The sequence below is a fragment of the Octopus sinensis genome, linkage group LG13 (assembly GCF_006345805.1).
Source record: "Octopus sinensis linkage group LG13, ASM634580v1, whole genome shotgun sequence".
Lineage (NCBI taxonomy): Eukaryota > Metazoa > Mollusca > Cephalopoda > Octopoda > Octopodidae > Octopus > Octopus sinensis.
The window spans coordinates 60,939,297-60,964,166 of NC_043009.1; the positions used below are offsets into that span (position 1 = coordinate 60,939,297).

Genomic DNA, 24,870 nt, shown 5'->3' on the forward strand with positions numbered 1-24,870 from the left:
CCAATACATTGACTTTAAATCTCTGTCCGGCACATGTTTCTACTGCATAGATATCCTAAGATGTGGCATTCAGTTACATCCTGTTGGTTCCATTGCATTATAAGTTCATCCAGGGTAGATGTATCCATGCAGTTTTATTGAAGGTGTTACCACTAGGAGTATTTGAAGTGAACTTGTGAAGAATCACATGTTGTGCAGAGATTTAAAATGAATGTATTGTATATAATACTGCAATAAACAAGCTTTCCAGAATGTATACTTCTCCATTCTTATCTTTAATGTCTTGAATATACACTCTGTATACTGTATAAAATCCAAAGAAGCAGACTTAGGATTTACCCATCAGGTGAAATATTGTGTGATTGGCTGAGTGGTTAGAGAAGCAGACTTGCGGTTGAGGGATCGCAGGTTCAAATCTCAGACCAGGTGATGTATGTGTTTATGAGCGAAACACCTAAGCTTCACGTGGCTCCAGCAGAAGGTAATGGCGAACTTCTGCTGACTCTTTCGCCACAACTTTCTCTCACTCTTTCCTCCTGCATATTGCAGCTCACCTGCGATGGACTGGCGTCCTGTCCAGGTGGAGAGCCTATATGCCAAAGAAACCAGGAAACTGGCCCTAATGAGCCAGGCATGGCTTGAGAAGGAACAAACAAACAAATATATAGGTGCAGGAGTGGCTGTGTGGTAAGAAGTTTGCTTCCCAACCACATGGTTCCAAGTTCAGTTCCACTGCATGGCACCCTGGGCAAGTGTTTTCTACAATAGCCTTGGGCCAACCAAAGCCTTGTGAGTGGATTTGGTAGATGGAAACTGAAAGTAGCCCATCATGTGTTTGTGTGTGTGTGTATGTCCCCTGCCATCACTTGACAGCTGGTATTGGTGTGTTTACATACTGGTAACTTAGCAGTGCAGCAAAAGAGAATGATAGAATAAATACCAGGCCTAAAAAAAAAGGATAAGTACTGGGTTCAATTCATTCAACCTAAAGTTCTTCAAGGCAGTGCCCCAGCATGGCCACAATCAAATGACTGAAACAAGTAAAAGATAATACACACACACACTTATATGTATAAATATAAATAACTGTTGAGAAATAAATATAACAAAACAAGGTTAAAACAAATAACAATATAAATATATATTTCTGTTTTTGTAATATTTTACAATTTTCAAAGCAATTTCCAAAAATATCTCATTTCCTTTGATCTTGCAAAGACTATATACAGATTAGGTGAAAACCTTTTCTTCATTTCTCCTTCGTTAAGGTAAACAACGCAGAGGTGAAGTAAATAGGTGTGATGTTGAGGTATCTTTTGAAGCACAATAGTGACTGGTTGTCGTTGTTATCATCATCGTTTAGCACCTGTATTCCATGCAGGTATGGGTTGGACCATCTGATAAGATCCAACCAGCGGGAGGGCCACATTGAGCTCCAATGTCTGTTTTGACATGGTTTCTACAGCTCAATGCTCTTTCTAATGCCATCCACTTTATAGAGTGTCCAGGGTGCTTTCTCATGTAACTGGCACTAATGAGGTCACCAAATTACTCTCAAAACAAGACCCCTTGATTGAAATGGTGTAGAATTGAATAAGGTGGCATTGAGCAAGATACGTAAGTAAAGCCTCCTTTCTAAGACAAATCTTAGGATCTATCTTAGAACTGAATTGTCTGCTCATTGGTGGCATCATCATCATCATCTCCACCCGTCTAACACCTGTGGACATATTTACAAAGTCAGAAAACAGCACAGCTCCCATGACTTTAGGAAACATTTTTTCACGCTGAGAGTTGCTGAAGCATGGAACAAACTGCCGGCATCAGTTGTTAGTTGTCGGAGCACTGCATCCTTCAAAACTTCCATGCTTCCTGAGATTCGCCAACACTACACCTGATTTTCTCCCCTCTATACACACACAAGCATGTATCTGACTCATACATTGTTCGCTTTCCAGACTTTATACGCACTTTCTGACAAGTTGTGGTGCACCTGAGCAATGTATACAATAATTTCATAATTATTATTATCATCATCAACTATATTCTGCACAGCTATCATAGCTATCATATGACAGATATTTCTGCACATGTCTGTTGGGGAAGGACACCTCAGGTCCCAGCAGAGAGTGCCTTGGTCAGCTAATTGCCTATTTGCTTATTATACCCTAAAAAGGCCCTTCTCCTGACAGACTAGGAATATAAAGAGAGATACTAGTTCATTTCTATAAAACTCCCTACCATATTACATAGTTTTCACAGACGTATCAACACTCCCTGACTTCCCTGTGGACTAGAACAGCAGTAACCCTTATCTGCACAATCAGAGAATATGAAAGACACAAGCAAATGTAGGGAGGTGAGGATCCCATTTAGTCTGAATTAAGACAGAGCAAGTACAAAACCATTTCTATAAAATCCCTTCCATGCCCTGTATATGCCATGGAGATATCCACACGCTCTGGCTACCCCTATAGACGTGTATGGAGGCAATCCTTTATATCAGGTTGTTTGCTCCTTCTCAAGCCACGTCTGGCTCACAAGGCCCCGGAAGGATGAAAGACAAATCTAACCATGGCACAATTTGAAAAATTAGAATTTAAAGAGACATAACTGAATACTATTAAACATTTGTTTGATGTGCCACGGCTCTACCTGAACACCACCCTGCAACAATCACCCTCACCTTATGATTTTGAAAATATGTCTGATGTAATTGTAGATCTCTTTCGAAAGGTATGCCATGCTGCAGCAAAATCTTTCAGTTGGTCACCACTGAGAGTCCATTGGCTGTGAAGTTTCTTCCTCTTAGCCTCCCACTCATACCTCATCTTCTTCAAAGCACTTGGCATCATCTCTCGCGGTTCATTTGCATGATGACCCCCTTGTGAGGCAGACCCCTCGTTGAGGTCATCTTTGTTGTCCTGGCTGAATTTCAACAAGACCTCACTCGTGGCCTGAAGTTGGTGATGAAGGGTCTGTAAGAAGTTGACAACTTCATGTTTATCTCGGTCAGTTTGAGGAAGGATGAGGACATCATCAGGTAGTCTGCTGTAGAGGAAGTGAAGGACAGGCAGGATGGAGGACTCCTTGCTGCAATGGAGAGAAATAATTGAAAGAAAGGCAAGAAAGAAGTGGTAAGAATATGAGAGAGAGAGAGAGAGAGAGAGAGCTCAGGAAATGAATGTTGTGAGAAACATAGCAAAAATGGTGAAAAGAGAGAAAGAAACAAAGAGATAGAAAGAGAGAAAGTGTGTGTGGGAAAGTGTGTGTGTGTGTGTGTGAGAGAGAAACAAAAGGAAAAAGAAAGAAATGGAAGAATACACTATATTACCTCACAGACATACAAGCACAAATACATATAGAATATTCTACCCAGTTGACATACACACTCACACACACTTTGTTACCACTCAACATGTATCATCCAACCAGTCAACACCACATGTTGACTATGACAGCACAACTGGCTGTTATTATATACATTGATCAAAATTGTTAATGTCCTTAACAGATGCAAATGACTGTTCTATAACATTAGTTGATGTAGTCAATGTCTTCACAGCTTGCAGAAGCAAACAAGAGATTCCCATAGACAGACTAAGCCAGTGACAAAGAAAAAAACAAATGGAAAAGATATAAATGTTTCACATGTGTACACAGCAGGGTCCTCCATAAGGCATTCGCCATATTCTGAACGCCTTACTTCCCTGGGGCATGGATACATTGAAACTCCGACGACTGGCAGCTGACTTGGCAGAGACCCATAAAATTATTAACCATCTTACTAACAATAACTCTGAGCACCTTTTCAAACTCCACCTGTCTAACACCCGTGGACATGTTTACAAAGTCAGAAAACAGCACAGCTCCTTCCATGACTTTCGGAAATATTTTTTCATGCTAAGAGTTGCTGAAGCATGGAACAAACTGCTGGCATCGGTTGCTAGTTGACGAAGCACAGCATCCTTCAAAACTTTCCTCCTGCATCTTGCAGCTTACCTGCGACGGACCAGCATCCTGTCCAGGTGGGGAACCTATACGCCAAGGAAACCAGGAAACTGGCCCTTATGAGCCAGGCGTGGCTCGAAAAGGAACAAACAAGAATGATATTGTAGGGTAGGTGTGAGAGATCGGATCTGCTCAGTTTTAACATAAAACAGAGAATATTTGGGCTGGATTAAATGCTAAAGGGTTAAATCAATAACCTATCCTTGACCTCTACAGTTGGATAAGTCAAACTTACTCTCCTCTCTCTCTCTCTCTCTCTCTCTCTCTGGAAATCAAATATACTTTCATATAATCCTTTGCAGTATCTATATTTGGTTTACAGCCAACAAACTGTTCCTTTATTGAAATATTATTGAAATATACTAAAAATAGTATTGGAAGTAAGAACTGCTCCAAATGACCTATATCTGGCATTCAGTCTAAAATAAGGTTAAAAATATTTGATTTCTTTAGCTCGGTTTCAGATATTTACTTGAACAGCTTTTACCAACAAATTGATTATTTTGTTCCGAACGTCTCTTTTTTTATTTTTATTAAAAAAATTTTTTTTGGTTACAAGTATATGTGAGATTCTTTATACACAATCCAACATAAATGTTTATTCATTGTCAGATCAAATATTCCATGTAGCTGAACAAGATCTAAAATGCCCATTGTGTGGTATAAATAATGCGTTTGAAGATTTTTCTGAAAGCCAAATTCTTATCAGCAAAATAAAACGATGCTCTTTAAACATCTGGAAACTTTTACACTACACTGAGGCTCTCATTATTTTTGTACATGTAACTGCATCTCCTTAACTTTATCATTCACCACCATCATTTTAACATCTGCCTTTCAATGTTTGCATGGGTTGGATTGAATCTATTAAAGCAGATTTTTCTACAGACAGATGCTCTTCCTGTTTTCAAGCAAGGGAATATTTCTGCATGCTCTCACAGAATACTGGAAATGAATAGTATTACTTGAAAATCATCACATGATGTCAAAACAAGGAAACACACACACACACACCATATTCTTTTACTCTTTTACTTGTTTCAGTCAGTTGACTGCGGCCATGCTGGAGCACCGCCTTTAGTCAAGCAACTCGACCCCAGGACTTATTCTTTTGTAAGCCCAGTACTTATTCTATCGGTCTCTTTTGCAGAACCGTTAAGTAACAGGGACATAAACACACCAGCATCGGTTGTCAAGCAATGCTAGGGGATAAACACAGACACATAAACATACACAAACACACACACAGTTTCCGTCTACCAAATCCACTCACAAGGCTTTGGTCGGCCCGAGGCTATAGTAGAAGACACTTGCCCAAGGTGCCACGCAGTGGGACTGAACCCAGAACCATGTGGTTGGTAGACAAGCTACTTACCACACAGCCACTTCATATATATATGATGGGCTTCTCTTAGTTTCTTATTTCTTTACTGCCCACAAGACGCTAGACACAGAGGGGACAAACAAGGACAGACAAAGGGATTAAGTTGATTACATCGACACCAGTGCATAACTGGTACTTAATTTATCGACCCCGAAAGGATGAAAGGCAAAGTCGACCTCGGCAGAATTTGAACTCAGAATGTAACGGCAGATGAAATACCGGCTAAGCATTTCGCCCGACGTGCTAATGTTTCTGCCAGCTCGCCGCCTTTTCTTAGTTTCTGTCTACCAAATCCATTCACAAGACTTTTATCAGCCTAAGGCTATAACTGGAGACACTTGCCCACGGTGCCATGCAGTGGGACTGAACCTGAAACTATGTAGTTGGGAAGCAAACTTCTTACCGCACAGCCAATCTTGCATCTTAACAACAGTTTTATTAATCGGCAGCCATAATGATATCTCAGCCCTTTTTTTTTTTTTTTTTCCGGAAATTTCAGATGATGTATGGAATGTTTATGTGATTGTAAATATTCATGAACATGCCTGCAGTCATTAATTCCAGATTTTTCTTTTTGCACCGAAAGCAATAAATCTCATTTGTGTTTTCTGAATAAACAAACCGCCTTCTAAGAAAAATTTCACTGTTGATAATTTTCCTATACATCACTGTCAGCAGCGAAGAACTATGTTTATTTGCCTCTTTCGGAAAGTTGCACTGGTTGTTCTTAACATAACTACTTTAAGCCGCTGTAATATCCCCACCACCTGTTTCTTTACTACCCACAAGTGGCTAAACGCAGAGAGGACAAACAAGGACAGCCAAATGGATTAAGTCGATTATATCGACCCCAGTGTGTAACTGGTACTTATTTAATCGGCCTCGAAAGGATGAAAGGCAAAGTTGACCTCAGCGGAATTTGAACTTAGAGCGTAGGGGCAGACGAAATACCTATTTCTTTACTACCTACAAGGGGCTAAACACAGAGAGGACAAACGGATTAAGTTGATTATATCGACCCCAGGGTGTAACTGGTACTTAATTTATCGACCCCGAAAGGATGAAAGGCAAAGTCGAACTCGGTGGAAGTAGAACTCAGAACGTAGCGGCAGACGAAATACCTATTTCTTTACTACCCACAAGGGGCTAAACACAGAGAGGACAAACAAGGACAGACAAAGGGATTAAGTCGATTATATCTACCCCAGTGCGTAACTGGTACTTATTTAATCGACCCTGAAAGGATGAAAGGCAAAGTTGACCTCGGTGGAATTTGAACTCAGAACGTAGCGGCAGACGAAATACCGCTAAGCATTTTGCCCGGCGTGCTAACGTTTCTGCCAGTTCACCACCTTAATATCCCCACCACCATCATCATGAAACCGGGATAGCTGTAAGCTTCTATGATGTTATCTTCACATCACAATACCCACCACTACCACTATGGAGATGAGATAACTCCAAATGTCTATACATCACTTTGAAGTCCATCGTCACCTCCAAGACTCCCACTGACATTATTTTTAACCCTTTAGCATTTAAACCAGCCATACCAGGCAAAAATATTCTGTTTTATGCTATTAAAACTGACCAGATCCAGCCTTTCACACCTACCCTACAATGTCATGCTAGAAAAATACAAACACACCACTGAAATCTTGAAACTGCAACATAATGTATGATGAATTCAAAACAATGTGAATAACTAAGAATTACATTTGACAGATTAATTTCAATGCCAAGGGGTTGAGCCAACCATACCAAATCCAATATTCTACCTGTTTTATGTTCAAACTGGCTAGATCCATCCTATCACACTTACCCAACAATGCCACCCTAAATATAAATGATCATATCATCAAAATCTCAAAGCTACAAAATAATGCATGATTAATTCAAAATGATGTGAATAAACAAGCATACATTTGACAGAGTAATCTAAATGCTGAAGGATTAACAAGCTATAAGCCTCTATGTTCCTATTTACGCCACTGCAACCATGGTCCCAGGGTTGTAGTACCCAGTTATAGGTCAAATAGCAGAAGATTGTCCTAAGGCTGGCCCCTAGACATGTATTACACAGACACCAAATGTGTGGGATTGCCCTGATGTCATATAAACCAGTCCTATGCCTAAGGTTTAGCCCTTGGCATCTGTACTAGTGGAGCGCTAAGGGTACCATACTAGCGTGATCGTTGCCAGAGCAACAAGCTGGCCTCCGTGCCGATAGCACGTAGAAAGCACCATTCGAGCGTGATCGTGACCTGTGTCGCCTTACTGGCACTTGTTTTGGTGGCATGTGAAAAAACATTCAAGCGAGGTCGTTGCCAGTGCCACTGGACTGGCTCCTGTGCAGGTGGCACATAAAAAGCACCATTTGAGCATGGCCGCTGCCAGTACCGCCTGACTGGCCCTCGTACTGGTGGCACATAAAAGCACCCATACACTCTCAGAGTGGTCGGCATTAGGAAGGGCATCCAGCTGTAGAAACTCTGCCAGATCAAATTGGAGTCTGGTGCAGCCATCTGGTTTGCCAGACCTCAGTCAAATTGTCCAACCCATGCTAGCATGGAAAGCGGACGTTAAACAATGATGATAATGATCTAGACATGATATTTCACCCATTTTATGTTTAAATTGACCAGATCCAACCTCTCACACCTACCATACAACGTCATTCTAGAATGACCTACATCATCAAAATCTCAAAGCTATGAGACAATGCATGATTGATTCACAACAACATGAACAAATAAGCATTACATTTGACAGAGTGATCTCAATGTTAAAGGGTTGAGTAGGCCCTGTGCCTGAAAGGTAAACTCAGAAGAGCAGGAAACAAGCCGGGTGAACTATAAATAAGCTGGCAGAAAGCAATAGGAAACCATTGAAGTGTCTTTCCCAATAAAAATTATTTACATTTGATGTATATTTGTCCTCATCTTGTTTGTTGATCTTGTAAGAATTAGCACTTCCTTCTCAAAGCTTGGATTCGAAATCAGACCCAAGAATCATTGGTCGTAAAATACCAATGCACAAAAAGGCGCGAAATCAGAATCTCTTTGTTCTGACAAAAAATGATGGATCGTCTCCCTTCGACCTCTGACCCGAGCAGGTCAGGCGAAGTTTAACAGGACGACCAGCGACCTACTGTACGCAATAACACTCTTGCGGTATATCTATTTTTCTGGCTATTTGAGATGTTATAAATAGAACGGAGAAATAGGTAACCAGAGAGAAGCCGAACCAACGTTTAAGAGAACGTCACGCATTTATGAGGACGACGAAAGAATATTCAGAAAGGTGACTCTGTACTGCATGATTTACACACACACACACACACACACCATCAAACATATTCTGCTTTAATGTGTATCCTGTATTATGCATTCCTTTAAAATGTATTATTTGCAACCACTATTTAATATGCATTTTGTACAAGCGATGTGTAACATTGCTTACAAATTGATGTAGTGATAATAAATCTTTAATTTATTACAAAGCACTTATGTATTTATTAATACATCCACGCATCCACTACAATCTAATCAACTTGGTTCTTGCTCCAAAATTGCTGGCCTTGTGTCAAAATTTGAAATCAATATACAAATCAATGAGCACAGCTTTTGCATTCAGTGATGACACTGTAATATATTTACGTATATTACCAGAGGATGGGGTCTGTCATGAGCTCTAGAACTCATAAGGCCAGAGATTAATTCAATTTCCATGGCATATAATTTGATTAAGGTTACAAACCCTCCAACCCACCCCGAATGAACTACTAGCCCATCTCAGGGTTAACTTCCCAGCTACTGCTGGAATTTACAGCTGGTTGAGTGAACTGGAGCATTGTGAAATGAAGAGTTTTGCTCAAGAACACAACACACTGCCTGATTTGGGAATTGAAACCGCAACCTTACACAATGACACTAACCACTAGGCCATGAGCCTTCACATTACCAAAGGTGGAGATTTGGTTAGCCATGCCTGTGGACATCTGGACATCATGCAAAATTGTGGACATAAGCCAAGGTACCATAAAGTGTTGAAGTGGTAGCAAGCCAACAGAATCTTTAGCATGCCGGACATAAGGCTTAGCTGCATTTCATCTGTCCTTACGTTCTGAGTTCAAATTCTGCCAAGATCAACTTTGTCTTTCATCCTTTCAGGGCCAATTAAGTACCAGTTGAGCATTGGGGTTCATGTAATCAATTCCTGGGTAAGAGCAAAAACAAAAAAAAAAAAAAAAAAGAAAAAAAAAAAACTGCACCCCTCTGCCAAGCCATGTTGAGGCAGTGTGGCACAGTAGGCTCATCAAACCAGCATAATCTCTTGGTGGAGAGAACATGCTGAGGCCTTTGTCCTGCAGTGGAATGGACATCGACGACCCAATCCAATCCAATGTAAAGTAGGTGATTGATGGAATCAAGTCATGCACAGTGAAAATACTACTGCATTTGGCTGAGGTAACAGATGTTCTTAACTGCAGACAACAGATGTTCCAAACTGTAGTCAACTGATTGCTGTTGTCCATTATGTCAAGGTTAAACATATCATGGAATATATTCTATTTTGTGAATCTATAAAAAATAACAACAAAATCAGAATCCAAATTTAATTTGGGAAAAAGATTTGATTGAAAAATTTCAAAATCTCACAGAAAAGTCCTTTAAGTAATTCTTCCACTTGTGACTAAATATCTTTGAGAAGTAGTTTTTACTCCTATTTCATAAGACAAATTTAGAAACTGGCTGGACAATGATTATGACAAATGAATTAATCCCAGCACCAAAATAGCATACATCTCACAATTGATGAAGTAAAAGCTACAGCAGTATTCCATCCATCCATCTTCATTGTCCACCATTCCTGAGAGGTGATGAGGATAGTTTCCTCAGGCACCTCCTCCACAGGGCCTTGTTAGAAAAAAACTCTCCTAATACTTTCTGGCTGGATTCCCAAGCATGAACAACTAAGACTACGGATATTATCCAACCATCTCGCTTGTGGTCTACCCTAGGGTTTCCTACACTTGGATCAGCTTGGAATGATTCTTGCTGGTGACATGTAAAAAAGGCATCCAATACACTCTATGGAGTGGTTGGCATTAGGAAAGGCATCCAGCCATAGAAACCAAGCCAAAACAGATTAAAGCCTGGAACATCTCTCTCAGGCTTATCCAGCTCCAGTCAAACCATATTTCCAGCTAGCATGGAAAAAGGACACTAAAATGATGATGATGATTATAATCCCATGTCCATAGAAGTGGAACTGTGACCTTTCAATGCAGAAATATATTGGCTCAACCTTACTTACTTATACTTCTGTCGGCGTTCACCCAGGGCGTGTTGAGTCGGCTTCTTCTCTGGTCCTAACGGCATCACGAACCATGATGCCCCACGCTCGATGGTCCTGTGCGAGGTCACTGGAAATAGCAAGCCATTCGCGGTTCCATCTGCACAGACCGACCACCCGCGGACCTGAGGGTTCAGGGAGGTCCTCCTTTATCGTGAATTGGCTCAACCAGGTGAGACTCAAGAGACTCCCTTGCCTCTGAGCCACACACTATGCTGAATAATTTTACAGCAGTACCAAATGGTTTCATTAGTAATACCTTGGTACTGACTTTTTAATTTTGAAAATTTTTAAATTTAAAATTTTGCTTTTGACATTTAAAAAAAAATATTTGATTTGTCAGTTTGACTTCTTAATTTTGATCTTTTTTAGTCTTTAGATCAAAAGGTGTGAGAATGATTCTAAAATCTCAAACAGGTGTGAATATCCAAAAAAGGTTAAGAACCTGCTGCTCCATATTCTCATGAAACACATCCCTGCCACCACGGGATGGAGGTGTAGGGTGGCTTATCTAGCATAAGTCTTTAAAATGGGAACCAGGAACTTTTTTTTCAAAAAGAGGGCCACATCAGACATGGCTCACCATCAGGCTGGCTGCACCACTAAAAAAAATTCAAAATAATCTTTCACTGATATGATATTCTAAAAGACCTGGGGGTACCCCAAAACTGTAGTTTGCCCATGGCCATAACTTCACTCATTTTCCCCTCTCCCCCAAACAATACACCACCACATCTGACCCCGTGGGACCTATATAGCTAAAAGCTTCTATAACCCCCCCACCATCACAATCGCTGTCACTCTGGGGCCTAAATAACTGTAAGCCCCTGCCGCCGCCTATTTCACTGCTAACAACAAGGACACAGTTGTTATTATTAAGGACAAAAAAATGAAAGATACACAGAAGAGAAAGAGAGAGAGAGAAAGACAAGAGGAGAAACGAAGAGGAAGGAATGGAAGATAGAAAGAGGTAGGGGGAGGAGGAGGAATATGAGAAAAATTGAAGTAATAGGACACAGGCATTTGTAGCAGAGGGAGGGAGTGTGTTAGATAGAACAGCTTTAAACTGGAATGTCAAATATCTTATACTATGGTGGTGGTGGTAGTATAGCAGAGATTGTTTAGCCCCAGGTCAGCTATATCTACGATAGAGTGAGCCTGTGATCAAAAGCTTTCTAGCTGTGGCCATCCTGACATTTTACGTATATCGTCTACGACTACATTCTCCTATGTGTCATTCTCTTATTTCTAAAGAGGAAGTAAGGCGTGATTTGTAGGAAATGTGACTGCTATTTCTAGCAAGTCGAATGACCACGTATAGGCTCCTTGATATGGTAGTGCTTAGTAATGTAGTTTTATGGTATAGACCAGTGGTATGGTGTTGGTGCTAGTTGCATAGTGGTGCTACTATCAAGTAGTAGTAGTAGTAATTAACAGTGTAATAGTTTTGTAATATTATGCAGTGTAATAAGGATGATCAACTGGCAGAGTCGGTAGAGCATCTGAAAAATGTCTTACAGTATTTAGTTATGGCCCTTACATTCAGAGTTCCAATTAACCTAAGGTCAACTTTGCATTTCATCCAGGGGTTAATATAATCAACCATTTCCTTGCTTCACATTAGGAGCCTTGTACTTATATAAGAAATCACTATTAGGTATATACACTTATTATCATCATCATCATCGTTTAATGGCTGTTCTCCAGCCTAGCATGGGTTGGACGGTTCGACTGGGGATCTGGGAAGTCAGAAGGCTGCGCCAGGCTCCAGTCTGATCTGGCAGTGTTTCTACAGCTGCCAGATCAGACTAGGCATAGGAGTGGCTGCGTAGTAAGTAGTTTGCTAATGAACCACATGGTTCCAGGTTCAGTCCCACTGCGTGGAACATTGGGCAAGTGTCTTCTGCTATAGCCTCAGGCTGACCAAAGCCTTGAGTGGATTTGGTAGACAGAAACTGAAAGAAGCCCATTGTATATATGTGTGTGTGTGTATATATATATATATATATATATGTGTGTGTGTGTGTGTGTGTGTGTGTGTGTGTGTTTGTCCCCCCAACATCGCTTGACAAGCGATGCTGGTGTGTTTACGTCCCCCGTAACTTAGTGGTTCAGCAAAAGAGACTGATAGGATAAGTACTAGGCTTACAAAGAATAAGCCCTGGGGTCGATTTGCTTGACTAAAGGTGGTGCTCCAGCATGGCCACAGTCAAATGACTGAAACAAGTAAAAGAGTAAAAGAGTATATAAAGCGGTGAATTAGCAGAATCATTAATATGTGAGTAAAATGCTTAGCGACACGTATATGTTTTGAGTTCAAATTCCACCAGGGTCGACTTTGCTTTTCAGCATTTTGGGGTCAATAAAATAAGTAGCAGTTGATCACTGGGGGTCGATGTAATCAACTTAACCCCTACCTCCGAAATTGCTAGCATTGTGCCAAAATTCGAAACCAACATTAAATATATATCAGGGTGGTGAGCTGGCAGAATTGTTCCATCGTCACATTCTGAGTTCAAATTCCACCGAGGTCGACTTTACCTTTCGTCCTTTCAGGGTCAATAAAATAAGTACCAGTTGATCACAGGGGTCGATGTAATTGACTTAAACCCCTCCCCCGAAATTGCTGGCCTTGTGCTAAAATTTGAAAACCAATATTATGTATATATATACTATCTTTTCTTTATTCTTTTATCATTTACTCATTTTAGTCATTAGACTGCGGCCATGCTGGGGCACAGCCTAAGAGAATTTTTATTTGAATGAATTGAACCCAGTACTCATTATTTTTTTAGTCTGGTACTTATTTTATCAGTGACTTTTGCCAAACCGCTAAGTTACAGGGACATAAACACACCAACACCGGTTGTCAAGCAATGGTGGGCACAAACAGCAATAAATAGCAATAAATATATACAATGGGCTTCTTTCAGTTTCCATCTTCCAAATCCTCTCACAAACTTTTGGTCAGCCCTAGGCTATAGTAGAAGACATTTGCCCAAGTTGCCACACAGTGGGACTGAACCTGGAACCATGTGATTGGAAAGCCCAGTGGTTGTGTCAAGTTGAAAAGTGGTGTATTAGTGTTGCAGTGTTAGGCTGAAGTGGTACAAGGATAGTGTGGTGGTGGCATGCAGCCCCAGGTTAGACCTAATGAAGACCATCACCAAAGATGTCCAGACCATCTATCAAGGATTACATTCTCTGACATGTCCTTCTTTGTTTGAAGATACGAGGACTTGATTTGAGAAGCATGGTTGCTATTTCTAGCAGGTTGAGCCACAAAATAATTGTGTTGATGTTACCCTCAGGTTGGTCCTGATTGAGTATACAAATTTAAAAATCAAAGACACTCCACCCACGACCACCTTCAAGTTTTCCTATGTGTATGAAACCCCGGAACACATTAACTGATGTATCTTTTTTTCTTTAAGATAGCATAATTTGATTTGAAGGAGATTTGGCTGCTATTTCTAGCAAGACAAGCAACCATGCAGAGACTCCCTCATTGGTTTTGTGTCATGTGGTATGGTTGGGATGTTTATAAATGATGCATGTAATACATTGTGAACGGTATGGTGTGGCAACAAGTCTGCTTCCCAACCACATGGTTCTGGGTTCAGTCCCACTGCATGGCACCTTGGGCAAGTGTCTTCTACTATAGTCTCAGGCCAACCAAAGCCTTGTGAGTAGATTTGGTAGACAAAAACTGAAAAAAGCACATTGTATACATATTCGTGTGTGTGTCTGTGTTTGTCCCATAGAACCACTTGACAACTGGTGTTGGTGTGTTTACGTCCCTGTAACTTTTGGTGAAAGTAAGGGATAAAAAAAAATACCAAGCTCAAAAACGAAATAAGTACTGGTGTTGATTCGATCAACTAAGAATTTTCAAGGTGGTGCCCCAGCATGGCCACAGTAACATGACAGAGGGCATGATATGGTATTATACAATATGGTATCATGACTGCTATGTATAACGTGTTGTAGTACTGTGTAGTATCGGGTATAGCGTCTAGTGGTATGGTTTGTTACGGTATGTGATGTTGTGATATAGAGTCATATGGCATTATAACTAACTGTGTAAAGGGCAGGGAGTTGGCAGAATTGTTAGAATGCCAGACAAAATGCTCAGTAGCATTTTGTCCCGAGTTCAAATTCCACTGAGGTCAACTTTGCCTTTCATCCTTTTGCGGGGGTTGGTGAAACAAGAACCAGTTAAGCACTGGGGGTCAATACAATCAACTACACCCTCCCCCAAAATTTCAGGCCTCGTGCCCAAGGCAGAAAGGATTATAACTGCTGTGTATAATGTATGGTGATGCGGGTATGGTTTTAATATCATGTTGTATTATGGAATGCTGGTGTGATATCATGAATACGTGATATGGCATGGTGCTGTGATAGTAGTATAAATGTATCATCGTACAGTGTGTTGTGTTGTCATATTCTATGTGTTATGGCTGCTGTGTAAGGCCTGTTGTATTATATATATACATGTATCATAAATGTATTATATATATATATATATATACAAGTACTACATCTATCTATCTATCTCTCCCTCTCTCTCTCTCTCTCTATATATATATATATATATATATATATATATGCATATATATATATATGTGTATTACTCATAAAATACAGTGTACATTTAAACACATACGAGAAATCCACTCATGGGACTCCTCATGCTAGAAAGAACAGCTAGGTTCCAAAACCACAAAATTAGGGATAAAATCCCGAAAGGTTTCGGAACCTAGCTGCTCTTTCTAGCATGATGAATCCCCTGAGTGGATTCCTCTTATGTGTTTAAATGTACACTGTATTTTATGAGTAATACATAGTCTTTGGAGCAAAATTTTACACGCTGGGCCACTGGAAGTGAAAATTTCTATCAATTTCCATTTCCCTTCGATATGATGATGTATATAAATATATATATGTATGTGTTATTATATGTATTACATATGCATTATATATATGTGTGTGTGTGTGTGCTGTTTATAGTGAGTTGTACGGTGATGAGTGCTGTGTGTGGCATATTGTAGAAGGATGAAGTGTCATAATGATTGCTGTGAATAAGAAGTGTGTCTCATGACTCTTGTTTGTAGCATGTTGCGGTTGGTTTGGTGTACTTCCTTCTGGGGTTGAATTTGATGTGTGTGTGTGTGTGGTGTGTGTGTGTGTGTGTGTGTGTGTGTGTGTGTGTGCAATGTGTGTGTGTGAGTGAGAGAGTGTGCAATGTGTGTAGTTACGTGTCGGTATGTGTATACGTGTGTAGTTATGTGTATTTGTGAGTGCATGTGCGTGTAGGTACGTGTTCGTGTGTGTTTGCATATGTGTCGGTATGTATGTGTGTGTGTGTTTGTGTATGTGTGTGTGCGCATGTGCAATGTGTGTAGTTATATGTCAGCATGTGTGTAATTATGAGTGTTTGTGCAGGTATGTGCTTGTATGCGTATGTGTGCAATGTGTAGGTATGTGTTTGTGTGTGTGTTTGCATGCATGTGTGTGTTTGTGCGTGCGTGTGTGTGTGTGTGTGTGCAATATGTGTATTAATGCATGTATTTATGTGTGAAAATTAGTGTGTTTCTACTCATTTGTATGCGTGTGTGTGTGTGTGTGTATGACATGAACTACTAACACACACACACACACACACACAGAACTACAGTGGGAGGTGAGGAGGAGGGGTAAGAGTAGGAAACAATTTAATGCCAGATTGATGTACTGGTTGTAGTAGTGGTAGTGGTGCTGATGCAGGCAATGGTGCTAGTGGCAAAGGTTATTGTAGTGCTGGCGACAGAAGAGGTGGTTGTAGTGTAAGCAGCAACAGCAGTAGTAGTAGTAGTGCTGTTGATGTAGCCAGCAGCAGTGGTAGTAGTAATAGTAGTAGTTGAAATGTCGTAGGTGGTGATATATGTTGTAGTAGTAGTGGTAGTGGTGGTAGTAGTAACAGCCACAGTAGTAATAGTAGTAGTAGTGGTTGTGGTGGTGGTGATGGTAGTAGTAGTGGCAGTAGTAGTAGTAGTAGTAGTAGTAGTAGTAGTAGTAGTGGTAGTAGTTTAGTAGTAGCAGTGGTTGTAATAGTAAAGGAGATGGTGGTGGTGGTGATGATGGTGAACAGGGTGGTAGTGTTAGTGTTTCTAGTGCAGGTAGTGGTAGTGGTTGTGGTGTAGGATTAGGATACACTGCAATGGTAAGGCAGTACTTGGTGGACATGTGCAGTGGGGGGCGAAGGCGGTCTTATATAACGGAAGGGGAATGGAGAGACAGTGGGGGATGGGGGTGACAGTGGTGGGTAGGATGTAATTTAATAATAGTGGTGGGTGTTTGAGAGAGAGAGACAGAGAGAGAAAGGGAGAGAGAGAGAGACGAAGAGAAGGAAAAGTAAGAAGTAGTGAAAAAAATGTAGGCAAAAATGTTGCTATGACAATAAACCACACACACACACACACACATGTATGTATGTATATACATGCATATATATATATAGGCACAGATGTAGATGAGTGGTAGAAAAAAAGTTTGCTTCCCAACCACATAGTTCCAAGTTCAGGTCAACTTTGTGGTACCTTGGGTGTCTCCTATTATAGTCCCTGGGCCAAAAACACATTGTGAGAGTATTTGGTAGACAGAAACTGAAAGAAGCCCATTGTTTTTATATACATACATGCATACTTACATACATGCATACTTACATATATATATATATATATATATAAATCACGTGACCGACCAGACCATCAGATGTTGCTACACATCGCTGGTCACAATGCGCTTCGCATTGTTTTAGCCTTCGAACGACGCCACCCCGCTGGCTAAGCGAGCAGGCCAACAGAAGAAAGAGTGAGAGAAAGTTGTGGTGAAAGAGTACAGTAGGGATCCCGGAACCCATGTCATGTCTTATGAAAGAACCCTTTTGCACTGAATAGTGACTGGTGAAGAGAAATGGGTTCTCTATAAAAAAAATGTCTTCTCTTCTCACGTGACCGCTGGCCGACTACTAGCCCTTTTGCGTTGGACCACGGTCACTGTCAAATCAATATTTTCCTGTGCCATAAGGCTTAATTCTCAACACACCAGCTGAATTCAATTTGTCTCCAGTCGAAAGACATCTGTTGTTATGTCCTGTTATCATTATTATTATTGTTTTTTTGTATAATGGAAGTGACACAGGGGCATATTCAGCATATTTTGCTTTAGGAATTCAATAAAGGCAACAAAGCAATAGAAAGTGTGAGGAATATTAATGCAGTATATGGGGATTGAACAATAAGCTTAAGCCAGTGTGAATGGTGGTTCCAGAAATTCTGAGCTAGAAACTACAGCCTAGAAGACAAGCCTCATTGTGGAAGATCTGTAGAGCTCAACAAAAATGTCCTGCAAACCCTGGTGGAACTAAATCCCATTGTAACTGTGGAGGAACTAGTAGAGAAGCTTGAATTTTGTCATTCAACCATTTGACACCTGCGTGCTATCGGATAAGTGAGCAAATTGGGTCAATGGGTTCCTCACAAACTTTCCAAATTTAATCGCACACAGAGAGTGAATGTGTGCTCTTCTTCACTGTCACATCTTACGAATGAACCCTTTTGGACTGAATAGTGACTGGTGCCGAGAAATGGGTTCTCTATAAAAAAACATCAAGCACTGAAGACAGTGGGTAGGGAAAGGAAAAACACTGGCACCCCAGGCTAAAAAAGGTCTTCACCTATGTAAAGTGTTGTTATCTGTTTGGTGAGATATGAAAGGTTTAGTTCACTTTGAACTTTTAAACCCAAACCAAACAGTAACAAAGGAGATCTACTGTAAGCAAGGAGAAGAACAAGGGAGAAAAAAAGAAAGGGTCCTTTGAATAAGGTGAGGTGGGGAGTATTTGAGAGACAGGGACAGGTAGCTTTATGCCAGGTGTTAATGGAAGTTAAAATATGATAAAGGAACAAGTGTTCCTATGATAAAGTACAAGTGTCTTGCTATACATTTGGCAATTTTCCTTTTTTTTTTTTTTTCATAATAAATATGATTCTACTCAGTTCAGTTTGTGTTTGTTATTTTTATACATGAAAGAAGCTTATTCTAATAATATAAGAGTGCACATGCACTCACACACACAAGCATACAAAAGCACTTGACTAACTTCATAAGTGCTTTGGCATGAAACTACAGCTCTTTGAGTCACTGATGTGGCTTCTTGGCTATAAATAAAAGAAGAAAAGGCTCAATGTATTATGTTTCATTTTCCCATTTGTACAAATTATCCTCTGTGTGTGTGTATGTATACACCTATATATCTATACACAAACACACACGTACCTATATATATATATATATATATATATATATATACATATATATATATAACCCTCAACTGGGGTCTGGGAAGCCCGAAGGCTGCACCAGGCCACCGCCAGATCTGACTGGCCTGGTGCAGCCTTCGGGCTTCCCAGACCCCAGTTGAACCGTCCAACCCATGCTAGCATGGAAGGCGGACGTTAAACGATGATGATGATATATATATGTATATATATATATATATATATATATATATATATATATTATATATATATATATATATATATATATATATATATATATATGTATATATATATATGTATGTATGTATGTAGATACACACATGCAAATATAAATATATATAAATATATAAAATACAGCCAAGCTGAAAAGAACATTTGTTTCCTAAGAGAAACCCCTCAACCAACTTCCCTTACCATCTCTACCTGCAACTAACAACACACACACACACAGACGAGTCCTAATTCCTGGCATCCTGACCTTGTGCCAAAATTAGAACTTACTCTTATCATTAGGAAGAGAGACTGATGAATGGTTGAGCAACAGACAAAATAGTTGAATCGGTACAGCAGGGCTCTGAATGGATGAAGCTGGAAAAGTAGCAGACAAAATGGAGGAATCAGCCAGAAAGGGTAGAAAATTACACAACTGGTAGAACATGGTAGAAGCTACTCTGTGGAATTAGGTCACATGTGGCCCGTTTATGCTGTTAGTTCTGACAGGCACAAGCATGGCTGTGTGGTTAAGATGTTTGCATTACAGCCTCTGTAGTATGGGGTTCAGTCCCACTGTGTGGCACCTTGGTTAAAGTGTCTTTTACCATGACTCTGGGCCAACCAATGCCTTCATCATCATTGTTTAACGCCCGTTTTCCGTACTAGCATGGGATTGGACGGTTCGACTGGGGTCTAGAAAGCCAGGAGGCTGCACCAGGCTCCAATCTGATCTGGCAAGGTTTCTACAGCTGGATGCCCTTCCTAATGCCAACTACTCTGTGAGTGTAGTGGGTGCTTCTTACGTGCCACTGGCACAGGTGCCAGGCGAGGCTGGCAGCGGCCACGTTCGGTTGGTGCTTTTTATGTGCCCCCGGCATGGTAGACAGAAATTGTGTGGAAGCCCATTGTATATAAAACACGTGTGTGTGTATGTGTGCACGTGTCCCACACTACTGTTTGAAAACCAGTGTTGGTTTGTTTTATGTCCCTTGTAACTTAGTGATTCGGCAAATGAGTGCTGACAGAATAAATACTAGGCTTAAGTGTAATCACTTGAGTTGATTTGTTTGGCTAAACCCTTCAAAGAGTTGCTCCTGCATGGCCATAGTCCAAATCAGGGGTCTCCAAAGTTTTCCAGCGGAGGGCCACATTGCTGAATTTTTAAAGCTACGGGGGCCAAGGTTCTAAATTATTTATTTTACCAAAATAATATAAATAAATAGTGAATTAATAATTAAAAAAGGTTATTTATTCAGTACATAATCACAATGTATATAATATCAGTAACAATTAACATGTTTTTTTTAACTTTGATCAATAGGGGAAACATGAAATTGTTTCATTTCTGACAAAATTTTGTCCAACTGAGGTTCAAAATGAGTGGTTCCAATAACAAGCAATGCATTTAAATGTTCATCAGACAATTGTGATCTGTAGCAGGATTTTGTGTATTTCATCTTTGAAAAAGTCTTCTCACACAAATATGTGGTGCCAAAAACTGAAATGAATTCACAGGCAAACCTCCTTAAATGAAGAAATTGGTCGGATGGAAGGCATTTGTAGAATTCAATCAAATTTCCCTCTTTATATTTGTCCTTCAGGATGTCATTGGATTGCAAATCAATAACTTCCATTTGTAACTCAGAAGGTAAGTCTCCAATAACAGAGTTAAATGGATTTTCAAAAATTCTTAGTTTTGAAGAACATGCATCAAGATCAGAAAAACGTTCTTCAAACTGTTGTTTCAAAGCTAAAATGACATCTTGAGCAAACAAGTTTGGAAATGGAGTGGCAGCTTCCTGTCTATATTTGTCACATCGTGAAAAATGAGTAAAGCAGCTTCTTGTTAACTGACTTTCAAATAGTATTAATTTCTTACGAAAAGCTTTCACCTTTGAGTACAAATCACAGATGAGTGAAGTTTCACCTTGTATCCGTAGGTTGAAATGCATAGTTAAATCGGCTGAAAATGCTAATTTCCAGAGCCATTCACTGTCTTTGAGCAACACCTGTGAATGGTTTTTCTCATTTAAAAATATTTCAATTTCAGTTCGAAGCTCAAAAAATCTAGCCAGAATTTTTCCATAGCTAAGCCATCTTACTGAAGTATAGTAAGGTAGGTCTGGAAACTCAGCATTCATTTCCTCCAAGAAATCACGAAATTGGCGATGTTTGAGTCCATGAGATCTTATGTAGTTAACAGTGGAAATCACAGGATCTAATACAGATGATAAATCAAGATGCTTTCCACACAGTGCTTGCTGATGAAGAATACAATGCAATACCAAAGGTTTCAATCCACCGGAATTCTCAATTACTTTGTTAATTTGCCCAACTAAGCCCTTTTTGGTTCCACACATATTTCTGCCACCATCTGTTGTTATGCATTTTAGTTTTTTCCATTCCAAATTATACTCAGCCACTGACTTTTCCACTTCTCTAAAAATATCTATGCCTGTTGTTGTTCCATGCATGCTGTGCACAGATACAAGTTCCTCAGTAATCTCAAAATTGGCATTTATTCCTCTGATGAACAATAACAATTGGGATGTGTCTGATACATCAATTGACTCATCAAGTGCAACAGAAAAGCATACAAACTTGCTGGCTTTGTCTTTTAGCTGTGATTTAATATTTCTTTCAATATGTTCAACCCTACGAGCAACAGTGTTCGCAGAAAGACTAATTGCGGAAAATAAATCTACGTTTTCTGGACACATTTCCTTAGCTACCTCATTCAAGCACTTTTTAATAAGTTCACCATCTGTAAATGGCTTACCTTTCTTCGCCAAAAGGTTAGCAACATGGAAGCTTGCTCTTGTTGCTCTCTCTTTTTCTACAGCCTTCTTCTTGAAAACAAACTGCATTGATGATAAATTCTTCTTTAATTTGTCAAATTTCTCTTTACGTAGCTGTCCAATGAATTGGTAGTACTGTGATGAATGCTTTTTTTCATAATGTCTCTGAATGTTGTACTCTTTAAGTACTGCAATTGTGTCGGTGCATATAACGCATAGTGCCTTGTTGTTTGACTCTATGACAAAATAGTCTATGTTCCATTGTTCCTTAAAAACTCTACACTCAGAGTCGATTTTTCGTTTTCTTCATTGAGCTAACATTTTTACCATGGGTCGACAGATTTTGCTTGACGATATATGTAAAAGGACGAAACAAGTAAAAACAATATTCACAGGTCACTCGATACGTGCATTCACTTCGGCAGCGACGACGACAAATGACTCACACTTGTGCACAACGAAAACGCCAAGTCTGTGCTGACTGACGGAATGCGCATCGAACTTTACTCCATGCTGATTGGCGACTGCACCAGGATTAGAAACCACCACACAACGTCAGGCTCAACCCTCTCTATTCATCGCTCGTGAGATGTAGGTAACATCGATAAATCGATATTTGTCTTCTTTTATTATACTAGGCACGGGACTTTTATTAACGTCATACTTGTCGTATCTGCTCTCTCGACAGTTGACGGAATAGGTTGACTTTTCTGCGACATCAATAAAGCTAGAAATTGAATCTCTGCTTCATTGTAAGCAGCACCATCCATCTCACTGACAATCGCCTATTATCTAAGATGAATGATAGGTAGCTCCATAGCGAAGTTAATTCATTTTATGGTGGTTCTGATGGGTCAGTTAAAACGGGGGGAGTGGAAAAGAACCTATATTTACACTAAAGTTTAGTGTATAAATTTTTAATTCGCCGGCGCAATTTAAAGACATTAATTGATGGCAAATCAATTAGCGTCGTCTTGCGTCTATTTGCTGTACTATATTTGTCAAACGTATTAAAAGGGGTGTAAAGTATATTTGTTTTTGTATGATTTCGGCAAGGCTTGTTTTTCGACATTTGTTTTATAATTTTGGAGGACAGCTCGGCGGGCCGGATTAAAAACCTTGGCGGGCCGAATCCGGCCCGCGGGCCGTACTTTGGAGACCCCTGGTCCAAATGACCAAAATAAGTAACAGAAGATGAAAAAAGATATCACTAATTATTTGGTCAAATGGGTTCCTTCTCCAGTGGTCACTAACTCCTAAATCTTCAGCAGAAAAAGGAGCCATCAAAGACATCTTTTATTCTTTCATTCATTATGTATATATATATATATATGTGAGTGTATTTGTGTGTCTATGCTTGTCCCGCCAACAACGCTTGACAACCGATGCTGGTGTGTTTACGTCCCCGTAACTTAGCGGTTCAACAAAATAGACCGATAGAATAAGTACTAGGCTTACAAAGAATAAGTCCTGGGGTCGATTTGCTCGACTAAAAGAGGTGCTCCAGCATGGCCACAGTCAAATGACTGAAAAGAGTAAAAGAGTTCGCTTTCCATGCTGGCAAGGGTTGGACAGTTTGACTGAGGTCTGGAAAGCCAGCACTGCACCAGTCTCCAGTCTGATCTGGCAGTGTTTCTACAGCTGGATAACCCTTCCTAACACCAACCACTCTGAGAGTGTTGTGGATGCTTTTTACATGCAACCAGCACAGGAGCCAGTCAAGCGGCCCTAGTATCAATCACATTCAGATAGTGCTTTTTACGTGCCACTGGCATGGGAGCCAGTCAGGAGGACCTAATCAACTAAGCTACGCACGTGCTGTCATTAATTACTCAGGGTAGGCAGTTGGTGACATTTATGTAGTAAAACACACAAAAAAGTAACATGACTGAGTTGAAGGCAGATTTACTTTTGCCTTTATAGCACATAAAGAAAACGGTGTTGTATGAGTGTACACAGTACGTGTACTACAGCAATACTATGTGTAGCTTAAATACTGAGATTGAAAGGCAGGGGAGAATTATGCCTACCTAATCTACAAACATAAATTAAAATATTTTGCATTTTATGTAAAGTAATCAGAGTAACCTCATAATTTTATTGAATTAGGTCCATATTTTGCCATAGAAGGAAAATGTTGCGATTGATCCATTTTATTCAAGGTAGGCACTGTCTACCTTGCCTGCCTAGGTGTCACATCCCTGAACTAAGCCCTCCTGCAAAATTCCTTGCCTCATGCCTATAATAGAAAGGATTATTATTATCATTTTCGGGATTGAGAAAGTAAGTACCAGTTGAGCAATGAGACTGATGTAATCAACTTATTCCTTTCTCTGAAACTGCTGGCCTTGTGCCAAAATTTGAAACCATTATTATTATCATTATTAGACAAAATACTTAGTGGCATTTCTTCTCGTGCTTTAGATTCTGAGATCAAATTCTACAATGGTCTACTTTGCCAAACACCCTTTTCTGGGTCGATAAAATAAGTACCAGTCAAACACTAGGGTGAATGTAATTGGTTGATTCCCACCTCCCTTGAACTAGCTGGTCTGGTGCCAAAATTTGAAACGATTATCATTATATTTTTTATTATTGATTGCCAGCCTCGTCTGGCACCTGTGCCGGTGGCACGTAAAAAGCACCCACTACACTCACAGAGTGGTTGGCGTTAGGAAGGGCATCCAGCCGTAGAAACATTGCCAGATCAGACTGGGCCTGGTGCAGCCTTCGGCTTCCCAGACCCCAGTTGAACCATCCAACCCATGCTAGCATGGAAAGC

General features: G+C 40.1%; 1 protein-coding gene across 2 annotated transcripts in view; it reads right to left on the minus strand.

The window, feature by feature from the left end:
* Positions 1-1,921: 1,921 nt before the first annotated feature.
* LOC115218231 overlaps positions 1,922-24,870 on the minus strand; it is a 54,704-nt gene continuing 31,755 nt past the window's right edge. The window contains exons 8-9 of one of the 2 annotated variants that reach the window (XM_036508431.1): positions 18,900-18,957; positions 2,903-3,093 (exon numbers count right to left, since the gene is read on the minus strand). In XM_036508431.1, the coding sequence (XP_036364324.1) occupies positions 3,040-3,093; positions 18,900-18,957 (112 nt within the window). In that variant the 3' untranslated portion in view covers positions 2,903-3,039. Of the gene's footprint in view, positions 3,094-18,899; positions 18,958-24,870 lie in introns of both variants that reach the window. The other variant, XM_029787953.2, reaches the window with a different exon arrangement.